Source organism: Clarias gariepinus, chromosome 12 (assembly GCF_024256425.1).
Source record: "Clarias gariepinus isolate MV-2021 ecotype Netherlands chromosome 12, CGAR_prim_01v2, whole genome shotgun sequence".
NCBI classification, from domain to species: Eukaryota; Metazoa; Chordata; class Actinopteri; order Siluriformes; family Clariidae; genus Clarias; species Clarias gariepinus.
In genome coordinates this window covers 27,113,239-27,134,220 of record NC_071111.1, presented here as the reverse complement: position 1 = coordinate 27,134,220, position 20,982 = coordinate 27,113,239, and the positions used below count along the sequence as shown (strand labels likewise).

General features: G+C 43.2%; 1 protein-coding gene across 1 annotated transcript in view; it reads right to left on the bottom strand.

Moving 5' to 3' along the window:
• Positions 1–12,471: 12,471 nt before the first annotated feature.
• Positions 12,472–20,982, bottom strand: part of LOC128533817 (NACHT, LRR and PYD domains-containing protein 12-like) — a 75,917-nt gene continuing 67,406 nt past the window's right edge. Inside the window, exons 9-11 of the mRNA XM_053508077.1 lie at positions 14,887–15,060; positions 13,684–13,857; positions 12,472–12,533 (exon numbers count right to left, since the gene is read on the bottom strand). Coding sequence (XP_053364052.1) covers positions 12,527–12,533; positions 13,684–13,857; positions 14,887–15,060 — 355 coding nt within the window. The 3' untranslated portion in view covers positions 12,472–12,526. The remainder of the gene's footprint in view (positions 12,534–13,683; positions 13,858–14,886; positions 15,061–20,982) is intronic.

Sequence of the window (20,982 nt, the reverse complement as noted above, 5' to 3'; positions counted from 1 at the left end):
ATAAACATTCTCTCTTGCTTACACAGACATGGTAATAGCCTCTAAGCACTTAAAAAATAAAAAAATAAATAAATAAAATAATAATAATAAAAAAAAAACATAGACGGCAGGTTCTGTCGGGTGGCCGGGGGCGGAGCCTCAATCACGCTCTCTCCCCTTTTCTTAGCAATCTCCATATGAGTTAACTCTTTCATGGAGTAAGCTGTATTCATCCCGTGTTTTCCTGCCATTAACTTATTTATTTATTTAAATATAGTTGAGGTGGAAGCGTGGGGTTATATGATGACACCCAGATAGAAGAGACGCTTCTAGGCTATCTCTCTCCTGGGACATCATCCTTCCTGAAGAGCTACTACTTCCTTTCAAGCTGTGTAGACTTTTTATCTTCCCTGGAGGGAAAAGCTTTTCAGGCAGCAGGTCAGGTTGGTGCTCCATTGCACACCATGGCGGTTTTGCATGCCTACCAGGCTGACCTGCTGAGAGACTTGAGTACTGGCGGGGCTCTTCAAGGTACAGTCGGGCGTATTGGAATTACGCCAGGCAACAGACTTGTCTCTTCGTGCAACTAAGCAGACGGATCGTGCTATCGGCCATTTTATGGCTGCAATGGTTTCCACGGAGAGGCACTTGTGGTTGAATCTCAGGGGCATTAAGGAGAAGGATCGTGCATTCCTCCTTGATGCCCCCATCTCGCCTCCCGGCCACCTTGGCGATGCCATTAACTCGGTTGCCACTAGGTTCATGAGGCGAAGGTATATAACAAGCCTTCGGGAAAATCCTTCCCCACCGTGCTCAAGAGTCGGGACTGTCGGCCACCCAGTCGTGACCAGGTCTGACTGTTGCGAGGCGTGAAACACACAAGGAGAGTGTTTTTGAGCCGGGCACCCCCTCGTAAGATTGGGGTGCGTCACGCAATCCGCCTCAAAAGAGGTCAGACTGGCATATTGTCTTCTTTACAAAGAAGCCCTGAGGTTCATGTGCCCAGGACCGTGGGGGGTGGCCCCCCAATGGGGAAAGGCATGCAGAATTCCTTTTAAAGAATGAAGTGTTCTCCCTGGCACCCCCAGGAGATCGGTGTTCTTGCTCCGCCACCACTGGTGTTTCGGGCAACACCAGTCTCCAATAAAATGTTAGTTCTTTGTTTTTTTCCTGCCATGTTTCAGGATGCCGAACATCTAACATCCCCTCCATTTAACCAAGCCGCCGAGACATTGCCCCTTTCTGAGAAACTGGTAGCGTGGAAGCTACTGCCAAGTATATCTCCTTGGGTACTAAGCACTGTAGAGAGAAACTACAGGATTCAGTTCTCACATCACCCTCTGCGTTTCAATGGCGTGGTCTTTACTTCCATGAAACCGGAAAGTGCGCATCTGCTGACGGAGGTTGCTGGGAAATGGGGCCATGTAACATGTTCCCCTACCAGACAGAGAGTCAGGCTACTACATTCTGTATTTCTTGGTTCCCAAGAGGAATGGGGGACTGCGTCCAATTTTTAGATTTTGCGGGCTTTACCGCTATCTAAAAATAAATCAATAGAAATATTGCCACAACACAGGAGGTTCCTGAGGTTCGCTTTTGGGGGGCGAAGCTTACCAGTATCGGGTCCTTCCATTTGGTCTAGCTCTCTCACCTGCACATGGATGTAGTTCTGGCTCTTACGACTCCAGAGCATCCGTATTTGAATTACATGACTGGCTGGCCCAGTCTCAGTAGCTAGCGCTTCGACATCAGCATGTCGTCCTAGCTAATCTTTGTTTCTTAGGATTGAGATCCAACGCCATGAAAGCATGCTCTTTCCTGTTTAGAGGACAACATATTTGGGTGTCACATGGGATTCGAGCGTATGTGGGCACAGCTGTCTCCCGCTTGTGTCGAATCCATTCTCAACACCCTCAAGGAAATCAAGCTAGACCAGAAAGTGACCATCACTTTCAGAGATCTTAGCTCTTATGGCAACTGTATCCACGGTGACACCTTTGGGCCTTTTGCACATGAGAGCATTTCAGTTGTGGCTGAGAACCAGGGGATTTCACTCTAGGGCCTATCCCCAATAAGGGCTACGCGCCAGGTGCTTTGTACCCTTTCTATGTGGTTCAGACCCCGTTTTTGACTTTGGGTCCCACTCTAAGTTCGTCTTGTCGTCGCAGATGCTAACGACAGACACTTCCCTCATGAACTGGGGTGCGGTCTTAGATGACCGTCCAGCCCAAGGGAGCTGGAGAGGCCATCTTCTTGCACGGCACATCAATTGCCCCAAAATGATGGCTCTATTTCTGGCCCTAAAGCCATTCCTCCAGCAGTTGAGACTACCATGTCCTAGTGTGGGTGGAGAACACTATGGCAGTCTCATATATTAATTGCCAGGGTGGACTGTGCTCGCGCCGCTAAATAGCTAGCGCACCAGGTTCCTGTCCGTCAGGGCGATTTACATTCTGGGAAAATTTCATGTAGCAGAGGTGGACCTCTTTGCCTCGCAAGATCAGCAAATGTCCCCTTTACTACTCTCTGACTCTTACAGCCCCTGCGTCTGGACGCCTTGGCGGTCCCTGAACGGGACCAACTAAGTCAAGCTGGTCTTCCAGCCAACGTAATTAAGACTATTCTAAGTGCTAGGGCTGCCTCCCCTAGAAGAGCTTATTCCCTCAAATGGAATGTATTTGAAAGTTGGTGCATGACGAAGCAGGTAGACCCAGTCCACTGCCGAATTGTTTCAGTGCTGGAGTTTCCACAGGAAAATTTGTCCTCGGGCTTGTGCCCCCTTGTTGAACCACTAGAGTGCCTCAGGTTTCTGACCCTCAAGATGGTTTTTCTAAATGGCCAACATGCACCCTATTGTTTTTGAAGCCTTCTGTCTTCCGCCTTTACAGCTTCGGAGCTGGAGAGACTTCACTTACTGTGTCCAGTACGTGCTCTTCAGATTTACGCACTCTCGTTCCCATAGCGTTTTCACGCAGCATCGAGTGTAGCCTTTGAAAGGGAACGTCTCGGGTTACTTTGCTGCAACCCTGTTCCCTGAAAAGGCGGGAACGAGATGCTGCGTCCCAATGTGACCGGACGTCCGTTCAGACAAATCAATCAGAGGAATGTTTCCGGTTCACTCCAATTTATAACCTGCAGGTGCATCTTATCAGATGACATCACCCGACCGAGGTTATAAAAGCCAAAAATTTGGTGTGTTTAATACACACATGCTTTACAAGCGGCAACATGACAAGATGTTTCCCATAGTGTTTTCACGCAGCATCTCGTTCCCGCCTTTTCAGGAAACAGGGTTACAGCAAAGTAACCCGAGACGGTTGCACACCAATCTACCTCAGTGAAATTACCACCAAGTGGAGGGAAAAAATATTGCTTGGTATTATTTGATATATTTTTTCCAAATGGTTGACAGCACTTTCTACAACCAAACAAGACACTTTTGCAGTAGCAAAATTGTTGCCTTCTGAGATTATCTCACAGTGGGGATTGCCTGAAAAAATTTGTAGTGACTGTAGTGTTCGTCACCGATTAACCACACAAATCGACAGGTATCCTTTTTATCTGTGCACAAGGGTTTTTTTATTCAACAGTCCTTCAACGCTTATCTGTTGCATCTCCTGACCACAACACCCAGAGCCCCCCCTAATGGCCACACAGTCACAACAAAGTCAACTTAACCATTTCCATTAAATATGACCCCCCCCCCCCCCCCTGGAGTGAACATAGTAAACATAACAATAACTTTAACCCTCTAAATGGGTACCCCTTAATTATTGTCACCCAACGAACAAGAGGGTCTAATATTTATTTATTTTTTATTTTTCTTTACACAACACAAACTAACTAAGAGTGTGGGTAGACTACCACAATCCCTTGAGATGGGACAGGGATTATTCTGCCCTAAATGTCCAACATCTCAACTAACTTGCATACTTGGGGTTTGGTTTTACAGTTCTTTCGAACCTGGTGATAACTTGACTCAAAGGTTTAGGTGAACAAGGCGGTTCAGAAGGAAATTCACTCTTGCTCTGCACTAGGTCTTGTTCTGATGGTCCACACTGTCTTTGTTGGTCCTTTGGTTGGGAAGAGTCTATATTTGGAGGTGAGGAATGCTCTTGGCTCACCAGTTGGATGTGGCGCCGGTTTCTCCTGGGTGTATCGCCTTGCTCGGTCTCCAGTGTGAAGAAGCGTGGCATTACTTCCTGGTGCTGCACCTGTTGCGGTAGTTGTCCACGCCTTTTCTCCGTCAATCTTCAGCCTGACTCTGTCACCAATACTGAGTGGTGGAAGAGGTTTGGTAAAGTATTTGCGGTTGTAGTACTTTTCATAGCACTGTTTTGCTTTCACATCATTTGTTTTGACCTTCTCCAGGTCAGGCCACATTGGCTGAAGACTCTCTTTCAAGACCGGGAGTGTTGTACGGATTTCGCGACCCATCAGCAGTCTGGCTGAACTTTCCTTTGTCGGTTTCGGTACGGGTAGACCGGTAACTCAACAGTGCTTGGTGTGGGTCATCCTGTTTCAAAAACCATTTTGCAGTCCTCACAGCTCATTCGGCCATGCCATTGGCCTGTGGAAAATGGGCACTTGAGGTGACATGGTGGAAATCATATTCCGCTGCAAAATGTCTAAACTGTTCAGCTGAGAATTGAGGTCCATTATCTGTCATTAACTGCTCGGGTATCCCAAAGTGTGTGAAGATACCTGTCAGCTTTTGTATGACTGTATCTGAGGTTGTCTTTGGCAGTTTCAAGATTTCAAGCTATCTTGAAAAGTAGTCAATTACAATCAGGTAATGGTGACTTTTAAGTTTGCACAAGTCGGCAGCGAGCTTCTGCCAAGGTAAGTCAGGTAATGGTGTAGTGATCAACGGTTCTTTTTTTTTGGCTTGGCTTGTGAATATTGCAGTGTTTACATGATGACACCAGCCTTTTCACATCACTTGCAATACACGGCCACCACACGGCACCTCTATAGCGCTCTCTACACTTTGTAAGGCTTTGATGGCCCCGATAAATCCTTTGGAGCATATCTCCTTTCAGACTTTTAGGAATGACAATTTGTCTGCCTCTTAACACCAGTCCATTGGTTTCACTGAGTGAACCTTGCTTTTTGAAGTAAGCACTCGCATTCAATGGAACGCTCTTTCAATATTCTGGCCAACCATTTCAGATGTATCTGAGGACGCACTGCAGTTTACCATCCATTCCTGTCTTGTCTTTTAACTGTTCAATAATTGGCTTTCTTACCCTGAGGTCTTCCTTCACTGAATTTACGTATGCTTTAACCTCTTCTTCAAAGTCACCCGGTGTAATGTCCGCCATGGGGTGTCTAGACAGAGCGTCCGCGACTACTAGATGTTTCCCCGGAACATATTCGGCGATTGGATTAAACCTCATTAGCCTGATGAGCAAGCGCTGACAACATACAGGAGCAGTGTTGAGGTCTTTTAAATTGATGAGGGTTACTAATGGCTTGTGGTCTGTAAGCAACTTGTATGTCTCCAGGCCACACAGATACGGATAGAACCGCTCAGCGGCCCACACTCCTGCAAGACAGTCTTTTTCGATTTGCGCGTACCTCTTTTCGGCGTCGGTCAGCGTGCGTGAGCAGAATGCCACAGGCTTTAACTGTCCCTCATGATTCTGCATAAGGACTCTTCCAAGCCCAAAGCTGCTAGCATCTGTGCTAACGACTGTTGGCTTCGCAGGGTCAAAAAACTCTAAGACAGGAACTGACGAGATTAATTGCTTCACTTCTGTGAATGCCTGCATTTGCAATGGTCCCCAACACCAGTTACGTTCGGACTTAAGCAGTTCATTTAGGGGCTGTTACACTGTGGAGAGGTTCAGCAGGTATCGCCCAATGTAATTTATCATCCCCAGCAGTCGTCTCAAGTCACTGACGTTTTGGGGTGAATCCATAGCTGTGATTGCCTTGATTCTCTCTGGGTTTGGAGCGATGCCCTGCTTGGTCACCACTTGGCCTAGAAAGTTCAGTTCCGGCTGGCTGAACCGACATTTTTCCTTATTGAGTCTCAGGCCCCGGAAGCTCGTATGGTCTCTATGACCCTCTTAAGGTTTTGATCTTGCTTTTCCTGCGTTTCTCCGAAAACTAAGATATCGTCCATATATACGACTGTCCCATCATGTCCATGCAGCATTTCTGACATTTTCTGTTGGAAGATTTCAGGTGCTGATGTGATGCTGAAGGGAAGCCACTTAAAACAATATCTTTCCAGTGGTGTGATGAAGGTGGTGAGATGTGCACTGTATTCCTCCAGAGGTATTTGCCAGAACCCGCTTTCTGCATCCAAACTGGAGAACACGGTGCTCTTTGGATGATTTACTCCCTAAGTTAGCAATGTGGGCAAGATGAACTTCTCGCGTTTCACGTTTTCATTAAGGCATTTCAAGTCCACGCAGATTCTTATGTTTCCATTTTTCTTTATAACTGGGACCATGGGCGCACACCATTCCGTTGAATCGTCTCGGGTTACTTTGCTGTAACCCTGTTCCCTGAAAAGGCGGGAACGAGATGCTGCATAAAAACGCTATGGGAATATCTTTTCATATTGCCGGTTGTGAAGCATGTGAAGATTGATTGTCTGAACGGACGTCCGGTCATGTGGGCAGTGCGGCATTGGGATGCAGCATCTCGTTCCCGTCTTTTCAGGGAACAGGGATACAGCAAAGTAACCCGAGACGTTCCCTTTCAAAGGCTACACTCAATGCTGCGTGAAAACGCTATGGGAATGAGAGTACTAATGCCGCCGCACTGCAAGTGTCTGGACCCCGCATTGTGTAGCGTGTGCGCACAAGGCTGAGAGGTCTCAGAACTATGTCTGGAAGGTGACTCGAGGACTCGTGAGCCCGGAGTGACAGGAACATCCAGACTATAAAATCTAATAAATGAGTGCGGAGAGGATCAGCCCGCCGCGTTACACACTTGTTGCAGGGGAATACCTCTTGCAAGTGCAATAGATGAAGCGATCCCCCTGGTTGAATGAGCCCTGATTCCTAGAGGCGAAGTGAGCCCACGCGCCTTATAGGAGAGAGCAATAGCATCTCTCACCCAATGTGACATGGTCTGCGTAGTGGCGGCCGCCCCCCGGTTGCGGCCTCCATAGCATATAAAGAGCTGCTGTGATCTATGCCATTGGCTGGTGCGGTGGACGTAAATCCGAAGAGCACGTACTGGACACAATAGGTGAAGTTTCTCCTGCTCAGAAGCTGTAAAAGGCGGAGGACAGAATGCTTCAAAAACAACAGGGTGCATGTTTGAAAATGGAACTTTCGGAAGATAGGTGAGGATGAAAAATGGCCTTGACTAGCCCAGGGGCAAAGTCCAGGCAGGATGGGGAAACTGACGCGCAGATCCCCGCGGAGATCCCCAATCCTCTTGAGAGAGGTAATGGCCATAGGAAAAACCATCTTAATAGTCAGAAGCCTGTCAGGCGCTGACTCTAGCGGTTCGAAAGGAGTGTCAATTAGACCTTGGCGCACGATAGATAAATGCTTGACTTAGTTGGTCCCGTTCAGTCAACTTAAACATTTCCATTACATATGACAGTGACAATGTGACCTTTTATGAACCAGGCTGTCCACCAAGTCCGTGAATATCTGGGAATAGACTTATGGCAACATGGTGCATATCATCGAGCTAGTGGAGTGCAGTAAAGAGAGAAAATACCACAGTTAAGAACAAATTAGCAAAATGTAATAAAATGGGATTTTTTTTTCTTAATATGGACAGTCTGGAATTTGTTGCACTGCATTTCACTACTGTTGTACTTCTACAACCATATGTATGAGAAATAAAATTCTTGAATCTTGAATGCCATGGTCCAAGGCACTATCCATAGGGTTAATGTAGAGAACTAAAGTAAGGGGGGAGCAGACCTAAGACAAAGAATATACATGACTGAGATTAATTGCATTCATGCAGACATGACAGACAATATAGATGAAGAAAGCATTAGCTGCATTAGACTATTGTTTTAAAATGATAAATCTGTTTCAATAACACCCCAGACCACCTCATAACCAGAACAGAACAGAGACATCTACAGGTAACCAGGACAAGAAGAGGGAACAGCATAATGCATAAAGGTGAAAGTATTTGTTCTGGGGCAGACAGGGAAATCAGCTCCTTAGATTGTACCGGGTGTAGTAATGGCAGAAAAAGAGAGATAAACCACCTTTAAAGATTATCACACTCATTCACACACTACAGGCATTTTGGAAACACCAAGTATCCTAATCTGCAGGTCTTTGCACCATGGGAGGAAACCGGAGTACCTGAAAGAAACTACGGAGAGAAGAGAACACACAGAGACAAGAATCGAGGAATTAAACCCGAACCCTGGATGTGCAAGGCGACAGTGCTAACCACTACATTTACAAACATTCTTATCATTCTTTGTTCACCCTTACTTTTCTTTAAATCAATCAGCATTTGAATATGAAATGACAGTTAACACCAAATAAAAGGAAAAAAAAGCACTCTTCAATTAAATTGTAACAGTAATTTCAATATCAACACTCAATTGCATAGTCTCTAATGAAAAAAGTCCTTAGATACTGTGTAGAATAATTTAAATATCTCTACGCTGTCGATAAGGGGGGGGGGGGGGGGGAATTGTCTCTTTGATAGAAATAAATTGAAGACAACATTTGATTCCCTACCATTTGTAGAGTTTATAAACACTTGTTTTTCTTTTAGAAAAAATATCCAAGAAAGATTCAACGGAGGCTTGCCAATCCAAATCCTCCTCAGACTCACCGGAAGGCCTGAACAGATCCAGAATACAGTCACCAGAACATCTCGTCACATCACAAGGATGCCAATCAACTTAAAAGGAAGCGATCAAATGAAGAAAAGAAATAACAGACATAAAGACCTTAAGAATAACATAAACATCTTCATTGTACATCATACCTGTACATTTTAAACACTTAGATGTGTACATGCATTTATCAAATAAAGAATATCATTTATATATATATATATATATATATATATAAATATATATAATAAATAATAATAAATCATAGAAGTGGTTTATATATATATATATATATATATATATATATATATATATATGAAAAACTATTGTGAAAAACTATCTGCCCCCTTCCTGATTTCTTATTCTTTTGCATGTTCGTCACACTTAAATGTTTCTGCTCATCAAAAACCGTTAACTATTAGTCAAAGATAACATAATTGAACACAAAATGCATTTTTTAAATGAAGGTTTACGTTATTAAGGGAGAAAAAAAAACTCCAAATCTACATGGCCCTGTGTGAAAAAGTGATTGCCCCCCTTGTTAAAAAATAACTTAACTGTGGTTTATTACACCTGAGTTCAATTTCTGTAGTCACCCCCAGGCCTGATTACTGCCACACCTGTTTCAATCAAGAAATCACTTAAATAGGAGTTACCTGACGAGAAGTAGACCAAAAGCACCTCAAAAGCTAGACATCATGCCAAGATCCAAAGGAAATTCAGGAACAAATGAGAACAAAATTAATTGAGATCTATCAGTCTGGTAAAGGTTATAAAGCCATTTCTAAAGCTTTGGGACTCCAGCGAACCCCAGTGAGAGCCATTATCCATAAATGGCAAAAACATGGAACAGTGGTGAACCTTCCCAGGAGTGGCCGGCCGACCAAAATTACTCCAAGAGCGCAGAGACAACTCATCCGAGAGGCCACAAAAGACCCCAGGACAACATCTAAAGAACTGCAGGCCTCACTTGCCTCAATTAAGGTCAGTGTTCACGACTCCACCATAAGAAAGAGACTGGGCAAAAACAGCCTGCATGGCAGATTTCCAAGGCGCAAACCACTTTTAAGCGAAAAGAACATTAAGGCTCGTCTCAATTTTGCCAAGACTTTTGGGAAAATACCTTGTGGACAGACGAGACAAAAGATGAACTTTTTGGAAGGTGCGTGTTCCATTACATCTGGCGTAAAAGTAACACAGCATTTCAGAAAAAGAACATCATACCAACAGTAAAATATGGTGGTGGTAGTGTGATGGTCTGGGGTTGTTTTGCTGCTTCAGGAACTGGAAGGCTTGCTGTGATAGATGGAACCATGAATTCTACTTTCTACCAAAAAATCCTGAAGGAGAATGTCCGGCCATCTGTTCATCAACTCAAGCTGAAGCGATCTTGGGTGCTGCAGCAGGACAATGACCCAAAACACACCAGCAAATCCACCTCTGAATGGCTGAAGAAAAACAAAATAAAGACTTTGGAGTGGCCTAGTCAAAGTCCTGACCTGAATCCTATCGAGATGTTGTGGCATGACCTTAAAAAGGCGGTTCATGCTAGAAAACCCTCAAACAAAGCTGAATTACAACAATTCTGCAAAGATGAGTGGGCCAAAATTCCTCCAGAGCGCTGTAAAAGACTCGTTGCAAGTTATCGCAAACGCTTCATTGCAGTTATTGCTGCTAAGGGTGGCCCAACCAGTTATTAGGTTCAGGGGGCAATTACTTTTTCACACAGGGCCATGTAGGTTTGGATTTTTTTTCTCCCTAAATAATAAAAAACATCATTTAAAAACTGCATTTTGTGTTTACTTGTGTTATTTTTGACTAATAGTTAAATGTGTTTGATGATCAGAAACATTTTTTTGTGACAAACATGCAAAAGAATAAGAAATCAAGAAGGGGGCAAATAGTTTTTCACACCACTGTATATATATAGTCACAATATGACTATATTGTATATATATATATATATATATATATATATATATATATATATATATATATATATATACAATATAGTCATATTGTTGCGCAGCCACATAAAGGGCACTTTTATATAGGTGGATATAAGCAGCTCAATAATTAAAAAAGCTGCTGGGCCTTATTAATTATGCCTGGGGTGGTTTAACTGCCTCTGGATGTTTTGTGTTTTGGTCCTGGCCTAATTTTGCGAATACCAAGCTTATGAGGAATGTGCAAGAGAGAGATAGGCTTCTTCCACGTGAACAGCTGTTACAAATACCAGAACTCAACACCTCCTCTTTGCTGCGTGTCTGTGCTGCCATTGGTCTGCCTCAAGTTCAGTGTTGATTATTATTAGCCACATTAATAGCGAAATACTATCCTATACCTTTATATAATTACTATTTATTTAATAAATTAATTTCTTCAGAAGAATTTTCACATAATCTAGTTATTAAGTTTTATTTCGTTACTTCTGAAAACCGGTTACTGGTCCTGCAGAATTATCAGCCTCATACACAGCGAATGAGTTATAGTTTATCAGGATTTCCACCACAATAGTTTGAATGTCTTCAGGATTATGGTACAATATCGAAAAAAAAGTAAGTAAAATCCACAAAAAGAGAAGGTGTGTTCAAACTTTGACGTCGGACGACTGCGTAGTCTTCTCAGGCACATCACAAAGATTCTTAATGGGGTTAAGGTCGGACTGGTGGCCAATCTATGTTTAAAAATGATCTTTCATGCTTACTGAACCATTGATTTATGATTTGAGCCTGAGGAACACTAGCATCATCATTTTGGAATATGCCCATGCCATCAAGGAACATCAACAAAAAAAAATATTCATGAGAAAACCTGGTCATGCAGGAAATTTAGTCTGCTGACCTCCTTGTTTTGGGTACATGCTCGCTCTGGAACAGGGTAAATCTGGACTCATCAGACCCATCAGCTGAATAATCTGTTGCCAGCTAATAGCAGTAATTATCCAATAGAAAGCTCTTAACTATTTGCTTAGGTAAATCCAGATGATTACTTTTTTGTAGGCAGGCAGTATGTAATTGAATAATTAAAGGTCTGTATATTGAATTTATATTGTAATTGAGTCAGTAAAGGTTGTTAATTTTACAACATTGGGAAAATAAAATAATAAAACTTTTGTACATTTTATGAACATCTTCCTCTGGAAAATTATCATTAGATGAAAGCCCAGTAGTTAAAATGGACTTTGACACTGCTGGACAAGCACACTGGTTTAATATAATACATGTATGTTTGATTTTAAGAAAGATTACATAAGATCAGTGTGATGTAGCTGTGTTTTAACAAAATCACTATGGTTTAATGAGACTGTGATTTCTTTATTATAAACATTTTAATTGTATCTAAACATCAGACAAAGTGACTCAGTTAATGTGATATTTTTATGTTAAAAATGTAGCCAAGGTAAATTTCATTCAACCATTGAATAATTTGTTTTGTGTATTGTAACAATATTTACCAAGAACTGGTAATTTATCATAATTTTACTACAAATTTCAAGCTACATCCATAATTTCTGTAATTTGAAGCAAAAATAATAATCTCACAACACGTCAAACCTTCAAATTCATATTTTATTTGTCACATACACAGTCATACACAGTACGAAACCTGCATCATACAACAGTTAATTTTGGTCCATGAATGTGTTTGAAAAAGCAGCGACCACAACAAGGCTGATGTTTCATATATTTTATAACAGAACTGGCAGATTTGATGACTTGTGTCACTCCACTTGTCTTCATCTCAGAAAGATGTTCATCACACCCTGAATATAAAAGAAAAACATGTATTAATGTCCATGAACTGGACTGTGGTACTTCATGATCAACAGCATGTAATCATCTCTCCTTCAAGGGAAACATCTTCATCTCCTGTTCATAATTAATCATTCAACATTTCTTCATTCTTAGTAACATCTGTGTTATAACAGGAACATGAGCAGATATTTACTCATCACATCACTGCTCTTATCCAATCACAGGCTTTGGAGCTTTTTAAATAATCAACACTACTGAGTCATTTAGCTCTTGTTCTACATTTATATTTAAGTGCAGACTTTAAGAACAAGCTGAGGTGAATTTTACAGGAATGACCGAAGACACGGTGTAAGGGTTAACCCCTAGAGGGCGCCTAATGCCCAATAACTATGTTCGTTATTTGTTGTAGTTTTGTTTGAATTGAATAAAAGATGCTACTTTTACTGAGCTTCATGAGAGTTGGAAGTGCTGCTTATCAGAAACAGGGAAAAGCAGTGATCATCTTGTTCAGACAAAAGCAGCAGTATGAAGTCAGAGATAGCAGGGTGTCACAAGGAGACGAGCTGTTCATTTACAATCACTCTCATGCACTCATTTGTGACATTTTGTAGACTCTGACTGACTCCCTGTCTTCTGACTTCACATGGATTTTAAATCAACAAATTTTTCTAAACACAGCCTTAAAGCATATTGTGGCGTAGGCGGGGTGGCAGCTGATGACCATCATGCTTTACGGGAGGGGTTGCTATGTGTTCACCATGTTGGGGAAGGGTGTTTGGCTTAGTGGCTTCGGACATGTTTGTGTGGGTTTGTGACCTATTGAATGTGATCAGGTTTATGCTAAGGCTAAATTGGATGTAGGTTCTAGGGTGAATGTGTGATACTTGCTATATGCTGTATTGTGCTTGCGAAATAATGTACTCCCAGGCATTTGCATTGGGAAGCAAGCAAACTCACTCGTCTCTCCGAGTTCCGTCGGGCAGTAAAATGCCACAATATTTAATTACTAATGAAATATTATATTTAAATAAAACACTGATAATACTCCTAACCTGCTAATCCTATATTTATTTTGAATGAACAAAATGTACAAACTAAAGAAACTACTTAAATGTAGTTTTTTTCCCCCAACAATTATATAAAACATTTATTACTCACCTTAGACTATGTAGATTGTAATGTTCATCATTCTTAAGAGCAGAGAGCAGCTTCTTTGCTGAGGCTTGTATTTTATTATTAGACAGATCCAGTTCTCTCAGGTGTGAGGGGTTTGATCTTAGAACTGAAGTCAGAGCAGCACAGCCTTCATCTGAGACACCACAAATACGCAACCTGTAGAGAGACACAATGACACACTCTTCATTACCAGATTTTTACCTTCACTTAAGACTTACTTTAAAGCTGATGTGTTTGTAAAAGTATGTTATTATTGGGAATGGCTTGACCTATTTATTCTAAATAACGATGTGATAAAAAAATGATCTTATATTTTAATCCTCTCAGCACATGTATATATTTACAGTATATTGATTCATGATAAAAACGTAAAAGTGTGAAACATGCTGGAAACAAAAATTCATGAAGTAAGTGATATAATGTCAAATACAAATTATTACAATTGAAAATAATTAATATTCATGTCTACTGTATGTGTCACCTTCAACACATCTGTGTCAGAAATCACCATGGCAACCGATCAGCATTAAAACCAAAGATGTCCGTGCCTTTCCAAAAAGCAGCTCTGTGTTACTGTATGAGTGTATTTGAGTCAGTGAGTTTATTTATAGATATTTTTTATTTATGACAAAATGTGAAATAATACAAGACTCTTTAAAAGCTTAGTGAAAAAAAACTATTAAAAAATAATAGTTTTTTTAATAGTTTTAATAGAAGCAGAATAGTTTTAATACTGCTTCTATGATACAGATCTGGCAACCCTGTTTATAGCAGCTAGATGGAGACAAATGTTCACTGACAAAATAAACATTATTTCAGCTTTAAGACCAATAAAATGTTTCTCATTTGCATTTTCCTGCTGCTTTTAAACCCTACAGCTCACACACAGTGCATTTAGTTTGTGTCCCAGGTGCAGTTTGTGTGATTAGTTACAGTGTTTTAGTAAATTTCACAGTCATTTCAGACACACTGCAGTCACATCAAGTCATGTTTTGCTCTGCAGCTTCTCACATACGTACATCTGACCCAAAGACTCTGTGACAAATCATCAGTGTGCAGTGAAAAGAAACAATCTTCCTCCTCAGGACATTAATGATCAACCTAAAACTTCTGCTTCAGTCTCACTATTAGAGAATGTGTCTTACTGAGGAGCAGGTCATGTGACTCTCAGAGAGATGATCTTACCTCAGTGTCTCCAGTTTACAGTGAGGATTCTCCAGTACAGCACAGAGATACTTCACTCCTGAGTCTCCTACATTATTATTAGTCAGATGCAGTTTTCTCAGGTGTGAGGGGTTTAATCTCAGAGCTGAAGTCAGAGCAGCGCAGCCCTTATCTGAGACACCACACTCACACAACCTGTAGAGAGACACAATGACACACTCTTCATCACCAGATTTTGATCTTCATTTAAGACTCACTTTAAAGCTGATGCATTTGTAAAAAATATATATATATATATATATATATATATATATATATATATATATATATTATTCAGAATGACCACCACTGTTTATTCTAATTAACAATGTAATTAAAATTGATTATGCTAAATCTTATATTTTGTTTCTCTCAGCAGATGTGTGCATATTGACAGTATATTTCTGCAGTATATATTTTTTATTTAGTATAAATCATTAAATTTAAAAAATAACCCATGTCTTATGTCAACCACAATATTTGCTAATAATTTACTTTAAAATTGATATTGCTTAATTAATAATCTAACGGAGAGTAGAAAATGTCTACAAATTGAATCTATTGGGTTCTACTGGTTTAAAAGTAAACTTCACAGTAAATAAAAATTCTAAAGAAAGAGTGGCAAAGGAGAGACCATTAAGACTGCGTGTGTTTTCCCGCGAGATGCCGCAATTTAGCGTAAGCAACATTCGGGAATTTAAATAAATGTGTTGTGCTTTACTAAATATCCGCCAGATGGCGCATGGAAGGACTTTATCTAAAAGCCGGACAAAGCACTGTACAACGAAGAATTGTATATAATTACTTAGCCTAAAACAATATTGTTTCCAATGCTGAAGCAAACATGAATTTTATTTTGTTTTACAACAGATCTTTCATGATGAATGTGTGTATATGTGCTTCACATTATTTTCACAATGATGAAATGAGATGCCCAAATTCGTGCTTTAAAAGTTTCTTATATAGTTTTTGTAATGTCTTAACAGGGACAAAACAGTGAAAGACATGGCAATGCCTTGGTTTAAATGGTGTTGAAATTAATTTAATTTCCTGATAGTAGGCTATCTGATAGTGTTAACTGCGAATGTCCTGATTCGTGAATATGCTCCAGTTGTTGGTTGGTCCGCTCCGTCTGACCGTTGGTCTGGGGGTGATACCCAGAGGATAGATTGCAGGTAGAATCGATCAGACAGCAGAAGGCCTTCCAAAACCGCGCAGTGAACTGGGGACCCCTGTCCCCATCTCTTTCGGGAACCCATGCAAGCGGACTACGTGTTCTAATATCAGCTCGGCTGTTCTTTTGGCTGACGGGAGTCCGGCGAGAGCCACCAGGTGCACAGCCTTGGAGAACCGATCGACGATGGTCAGGATGCTGTTCTTTCTTTTTCTCGGAGACCGGCAGGCCCGTGATGAAGTCGATGGCTATGTGTGTCCAGGGCCGGCGCGGAACGGGTAGTGGTTGGAGTTCCCCTGGCGTTGGCTGTTGTTGTCTTTGGCCCTGGCACACACAGGGCACGCCTGGACGAACTCGCCGACGTCCTTCTTCATTGATGGCCACCAGAAGGCGCGCTGAATGAATTGGAGGGTGCGACGAGTGCCCGGGTGTCCGGAGAGTGGAGATGAGTGCCCCCACTAAAGAACCTCAACTCGCATGGGGTGTGGCACGTAGAGTCGTCCAGGTGGCACACCTGCCGGTTTGGTCTCCCCAGCCTGCGCCTGGCGAACTCTCGTCTCCAAATCCCAATGGAGTGGTGCGATGATTTATGATGCAGGAAAGACAGGCGCGTGGTCCGCCCGGGGAACGTCTTCCTCGTGTTGTCAGGAGAGGGCGTCTGCCTTGGTGTTTTTGGACCCCGGGCGGTAGGAAAGATGGAAATTGTAATGTTCAAAAAATAATGCCCACCGCGTCTGCCTGGGGTTGAGTTGTTTCATGTTCCGGATAGTAATGAGGTTCTGGTGGTCGGTCCAGATGATGAACGGCTCCCTGACGCCCTGGAGCCAGTGACGCCATTCCTCCAAAGCCCACTTTATGGCCAACAGCTCGTGGTCCCATACCCGGTATCGCTGCTGAGTGGGGTCAAATTTTTTGGAGAAGAAACTACACGGGTGTAGTTTCTGGTATGGACCTCGTTGGGAGAGGACGGCCCCGGTGCCCACATCCGAGGCATCCACCTCCACAACGAAAGGTTGGTTTGCATCTGGGTGAAGAAGGATTGGTGCGGTGGTGAATCGATGACACAGTTCGTGGAAGGCGGAGATGGCGGCAGGACTAAGGGTGAAATGATGGGATGATGGGCAAGTCAGTTAGGGGTGCTGCAACCGTACTGTAGTCCCGGATAAAGCGATGGTAGAAGTTCGCAAACCCGAGAAACCGTTGAAGCTGCTTGAGGGTCTTGGGTAGGGGCCAATGACGCACAGCTTCCAGTTTCTGCGGGTCCATGGCCACACCCTGGGGCGAGATGACAAAACCCAGGAACGTGGTGGAGCGCTCGTGAAAGGCGCACTTCTCCAACTTACAGTACAGTTGATGAACAAGCAATCTCTTTAGGACCGCCCTGACATGTTGGCCATGTTCTTCAACTGTGCGTGAATAAATTAGTATATCGTCTAGATAAACAATCACCCACCGCCCTAGCATGTCTTGGAGGACATGCATGCGGCGGGTGCATTGCAGAGATCGAAGGGTATAACCAAACCCTCATAGTGTTCTGTAGGTGTAATGAAAGCCGTCTTCCACTTATGACCCTCCCTGATGCGCACCAAGTTGTAGGCGCTCCGAAGGTCCAACTTAGTAAAAATGGTGGCACCAGAGAGGGCGTCCAGGGCTGAGTTAGTAAGAGGCAAAGGGTGTCGATTCTTTATGGTGATGTTGTTGAGCCCCCGATAGTCGACACACGGACGAAGTTCGCCGCCTTTTTTTTTTTACAAAGAAGAACCCCGCGGCGGCGGGTGAGGAGGAGGGCCGGATGGTGCCTTGACGAAGGGCGTTAGCTACATACTCCTCCATTGCCTGCGTCTCTGTGGTGGATAGGGAGTAAAGGTGGCCGCGGGGGGGAACGGCACCCGGCTGAAGGTCTATCGCCAGGTTGTAGGGGTGATGAGAAGGCAGGTGTGTGGCACGCTTCTTACAAAACACTTCAGCCAGGTCCCGATATGCGGTGGGGATGGCATTGGTGTCGACATCGGGGGCCTCGGACTCCCTAGAACACGTCCCAGCCGGTGCCCTTAGACAGAGTTCGGTGCAGGTCGGCCCCCACTGTAATATCCTGTTCTGTGTCCAGGAGATGAGGGGGTCGTGTTGAAGGAGCCACGGATGTCCAAGAATGATGGGAGGTGATGATATGGAGGTGAGGTGAAACTGGATTTGTTCTTGATGCTGGTCGATGAGGAGGGTGATGGGATGAGTCTGAGCAGTAATGGGGCTGGAGGAGAGGGGGCGACCGTCTACAGACGTAATAGTTGCCTGGGTTCCCTGGCTCCGGTGTTAACCACGGCAGGAGGTTGAGAACCGGTGTGTTCAGATGTGATGGAAGTGGCTGGGTCCGATGGTCGTGGAGTGGTGGAGCCGAAGGTGGGTGCTGGTGGCAGGGTTCTCGGGGCTGGCTTCGGACGAGAGAGAAGGCGCTGGTCGATCCGGAGAGCGAGCTGAATCAGCCCCTCCAGCGTGGCAGGAAGTTCTCGCCCGGCTAGTTCATCTTTAATCCGTGTCTGAATCGGAGCGAAGGACTGCCGTGGCCCACTCAGCTGCCTGCCCCGATAGCAACGAAACAAGAAGTGCAATGCGCAATCGATCTGTGGAGTATTTGGTGGAATTTAACTCGAACACCAGATCTAGTGCAGTTAGAAAAACAGTACACCTCCCGTCCGTGCCATCCCATTTATCCGGAAGGGAGATAAACACATCAGAGGTTAAAGGAGAAGAGGAGGGGGGCGAAGCTGCAACCACCACGATGGGAGGCCGGCTAGCCGCGCTAGTAACAGCTTCGCGGCAAGCCGCATTCTCCTGCCGAAGCTCCGCCACCTAGCGGCGCAAGGCCGCGACGTCTCGGACGCTCCGGCGAAGAGTAGCAAGCTCCCCGGTTAGCTTGTCGATTAGCTCAGCGTGCCGGTTCACCACATCGTAGAGGTGCGAGTGATCCGCTGGGTTTACCGCTCGTGGCTCAGTCATTCGGTCATGAACTAACCCGGAGTGAACAGAAGACTTAGCGATTAGCGGTTAGCCCTTTGTAGCGTGGATGGCAAACCCAAACGCGGAAGCTAGTTAATAGGCAGGATAGCCACGCGAATTAGTCTAAGGACTCTCACGGAAGGAGAGCAAGGGAAGAACACAAATTTAACCCGCGCCCTATAAACACACACTCGAATCAGAAAGTAAACCCAAGAAAGTGAGTACTCACGAAATGGCAGACGGATGATCTGAACCGACATGGGTGAAACTCAATGACTGAGCAATGTGAAGCACCATCTTGTCTCCTTTTATGCTTCCTGTTTCGCGACCGTACTACTTCCGGGTTCTAGTGCCGGTCGCGGAGCGGGTGTGTGTGACAATCAGAAGACATGAATGAACTATATATATTATAGTAAGTAAATATTATTTTATGAACACGAAGTTCTTCGGGCTTTTTATAATAATCATCATATTTGCTGTTTGTGTCCAGCATTGAATAATTATTTCATCCATTATTTAACCACGGCTGGAAATAATAGCTGGAATGTGATGTGATTGTGAATTCATGACTGAAATAAAGCTGTTTGTCTTTTGTAAAGTACTTTCACTTTACAAAAGGCAGCGTTTTTATCGAAAGGTTGATAAACGTGTGTTGTACAGTATATACAACGCGACAGCGCGCGCAGTTACTTACTTCTCTCCTTTCATGTAGGTCTGCTCGGACTTATTAATTCGTTTTAAACCCCTCAAAAATGCGTGTGTATACAGCTCAAAACCTCCATCAGTTATTAAAGATAGCATCTATTAAGAAAAAAATGCCCCAGTGATTTCGGAGCTTCAGGAAATCTCCCGGCGCTCTGCGCATAACACCGGGCCAACTCATGTTGGAAAGAATTTATAAACGTTTTCTAAACATAGGCTATTGTTTTTTTTACTTATAATATTTGTTAATTTATTTTAAATGAGGTTTGGGCTCAGGACTTCGATTCGGCATCGTGATTCTCTTCTTTAATTTACTACATAGTTTTAATCAGCGCTCGGCCGCATGCATAAAGTTTTTCAGAGCGCATCGGCAGAAGTAGACTAATGATTATGAACGCGTCGGGAAAACAGCTAGCAGACTGACTCTGACCATTTAAAAAAACGTTTGCATTCATTTTCTAAAGCGCTCAAGTTCACCAAAAACAATACAGAACCGCGCACCTTATTTGCTTTCAAACATTTACAAAATCACATTTTTTCCGTTATTGTGAGTGCGCTTTAATAAAAGTTGAGTCTTATAAAGGCTATGCAGTCTTATATAGATTTGCACATTATTCTGAGTCCTCATCTGTTACATTTTTAAGGACAATAGTTTTTTCAGCCTGTCACGGCGTGCGCCCAAATCAATAACGCTTCTCGCTCACTAGTTAGGCGGCCTCCCCTTCAGACATGCGAATATCAGATATGCGGACATGCGAATCAGATATGCGAAGCAGCGGGGCTGCGGAATTAGGCACGGATGGTAATAGTTAAAATATTAACAAGGGGAATGTTTGATGTCATGTGGGCATTATAAGATTTGTACTGAAAACGTCTAACTAAAAAGTGGCAGCTGGCACGCCTAAAAATTATTTTTTAGCCTAAAAATCCTCCTCTTTAGTGCCTCCTATTCCTATTAATCCTGGGTTGTTGTTCTTTTAGTGTGTGTATGTGCTTTACAATGCCAGACAACATTCAAATGCAAATTATTCACTCTCCCCAAGTGTAAATCAGCTGTTCTCACCTATACATTCAGAGGTACTTTAATGCACCTCTCCACACTTTAAAAACCTCTTGAATCTGAGGCTCTTCTGAAGACTTTCAGTGATTAAGGCCTCTTTTTAAATTTGTGTTAATTTTATCTTCTGGATTCTAGATTCTAAAGTTGA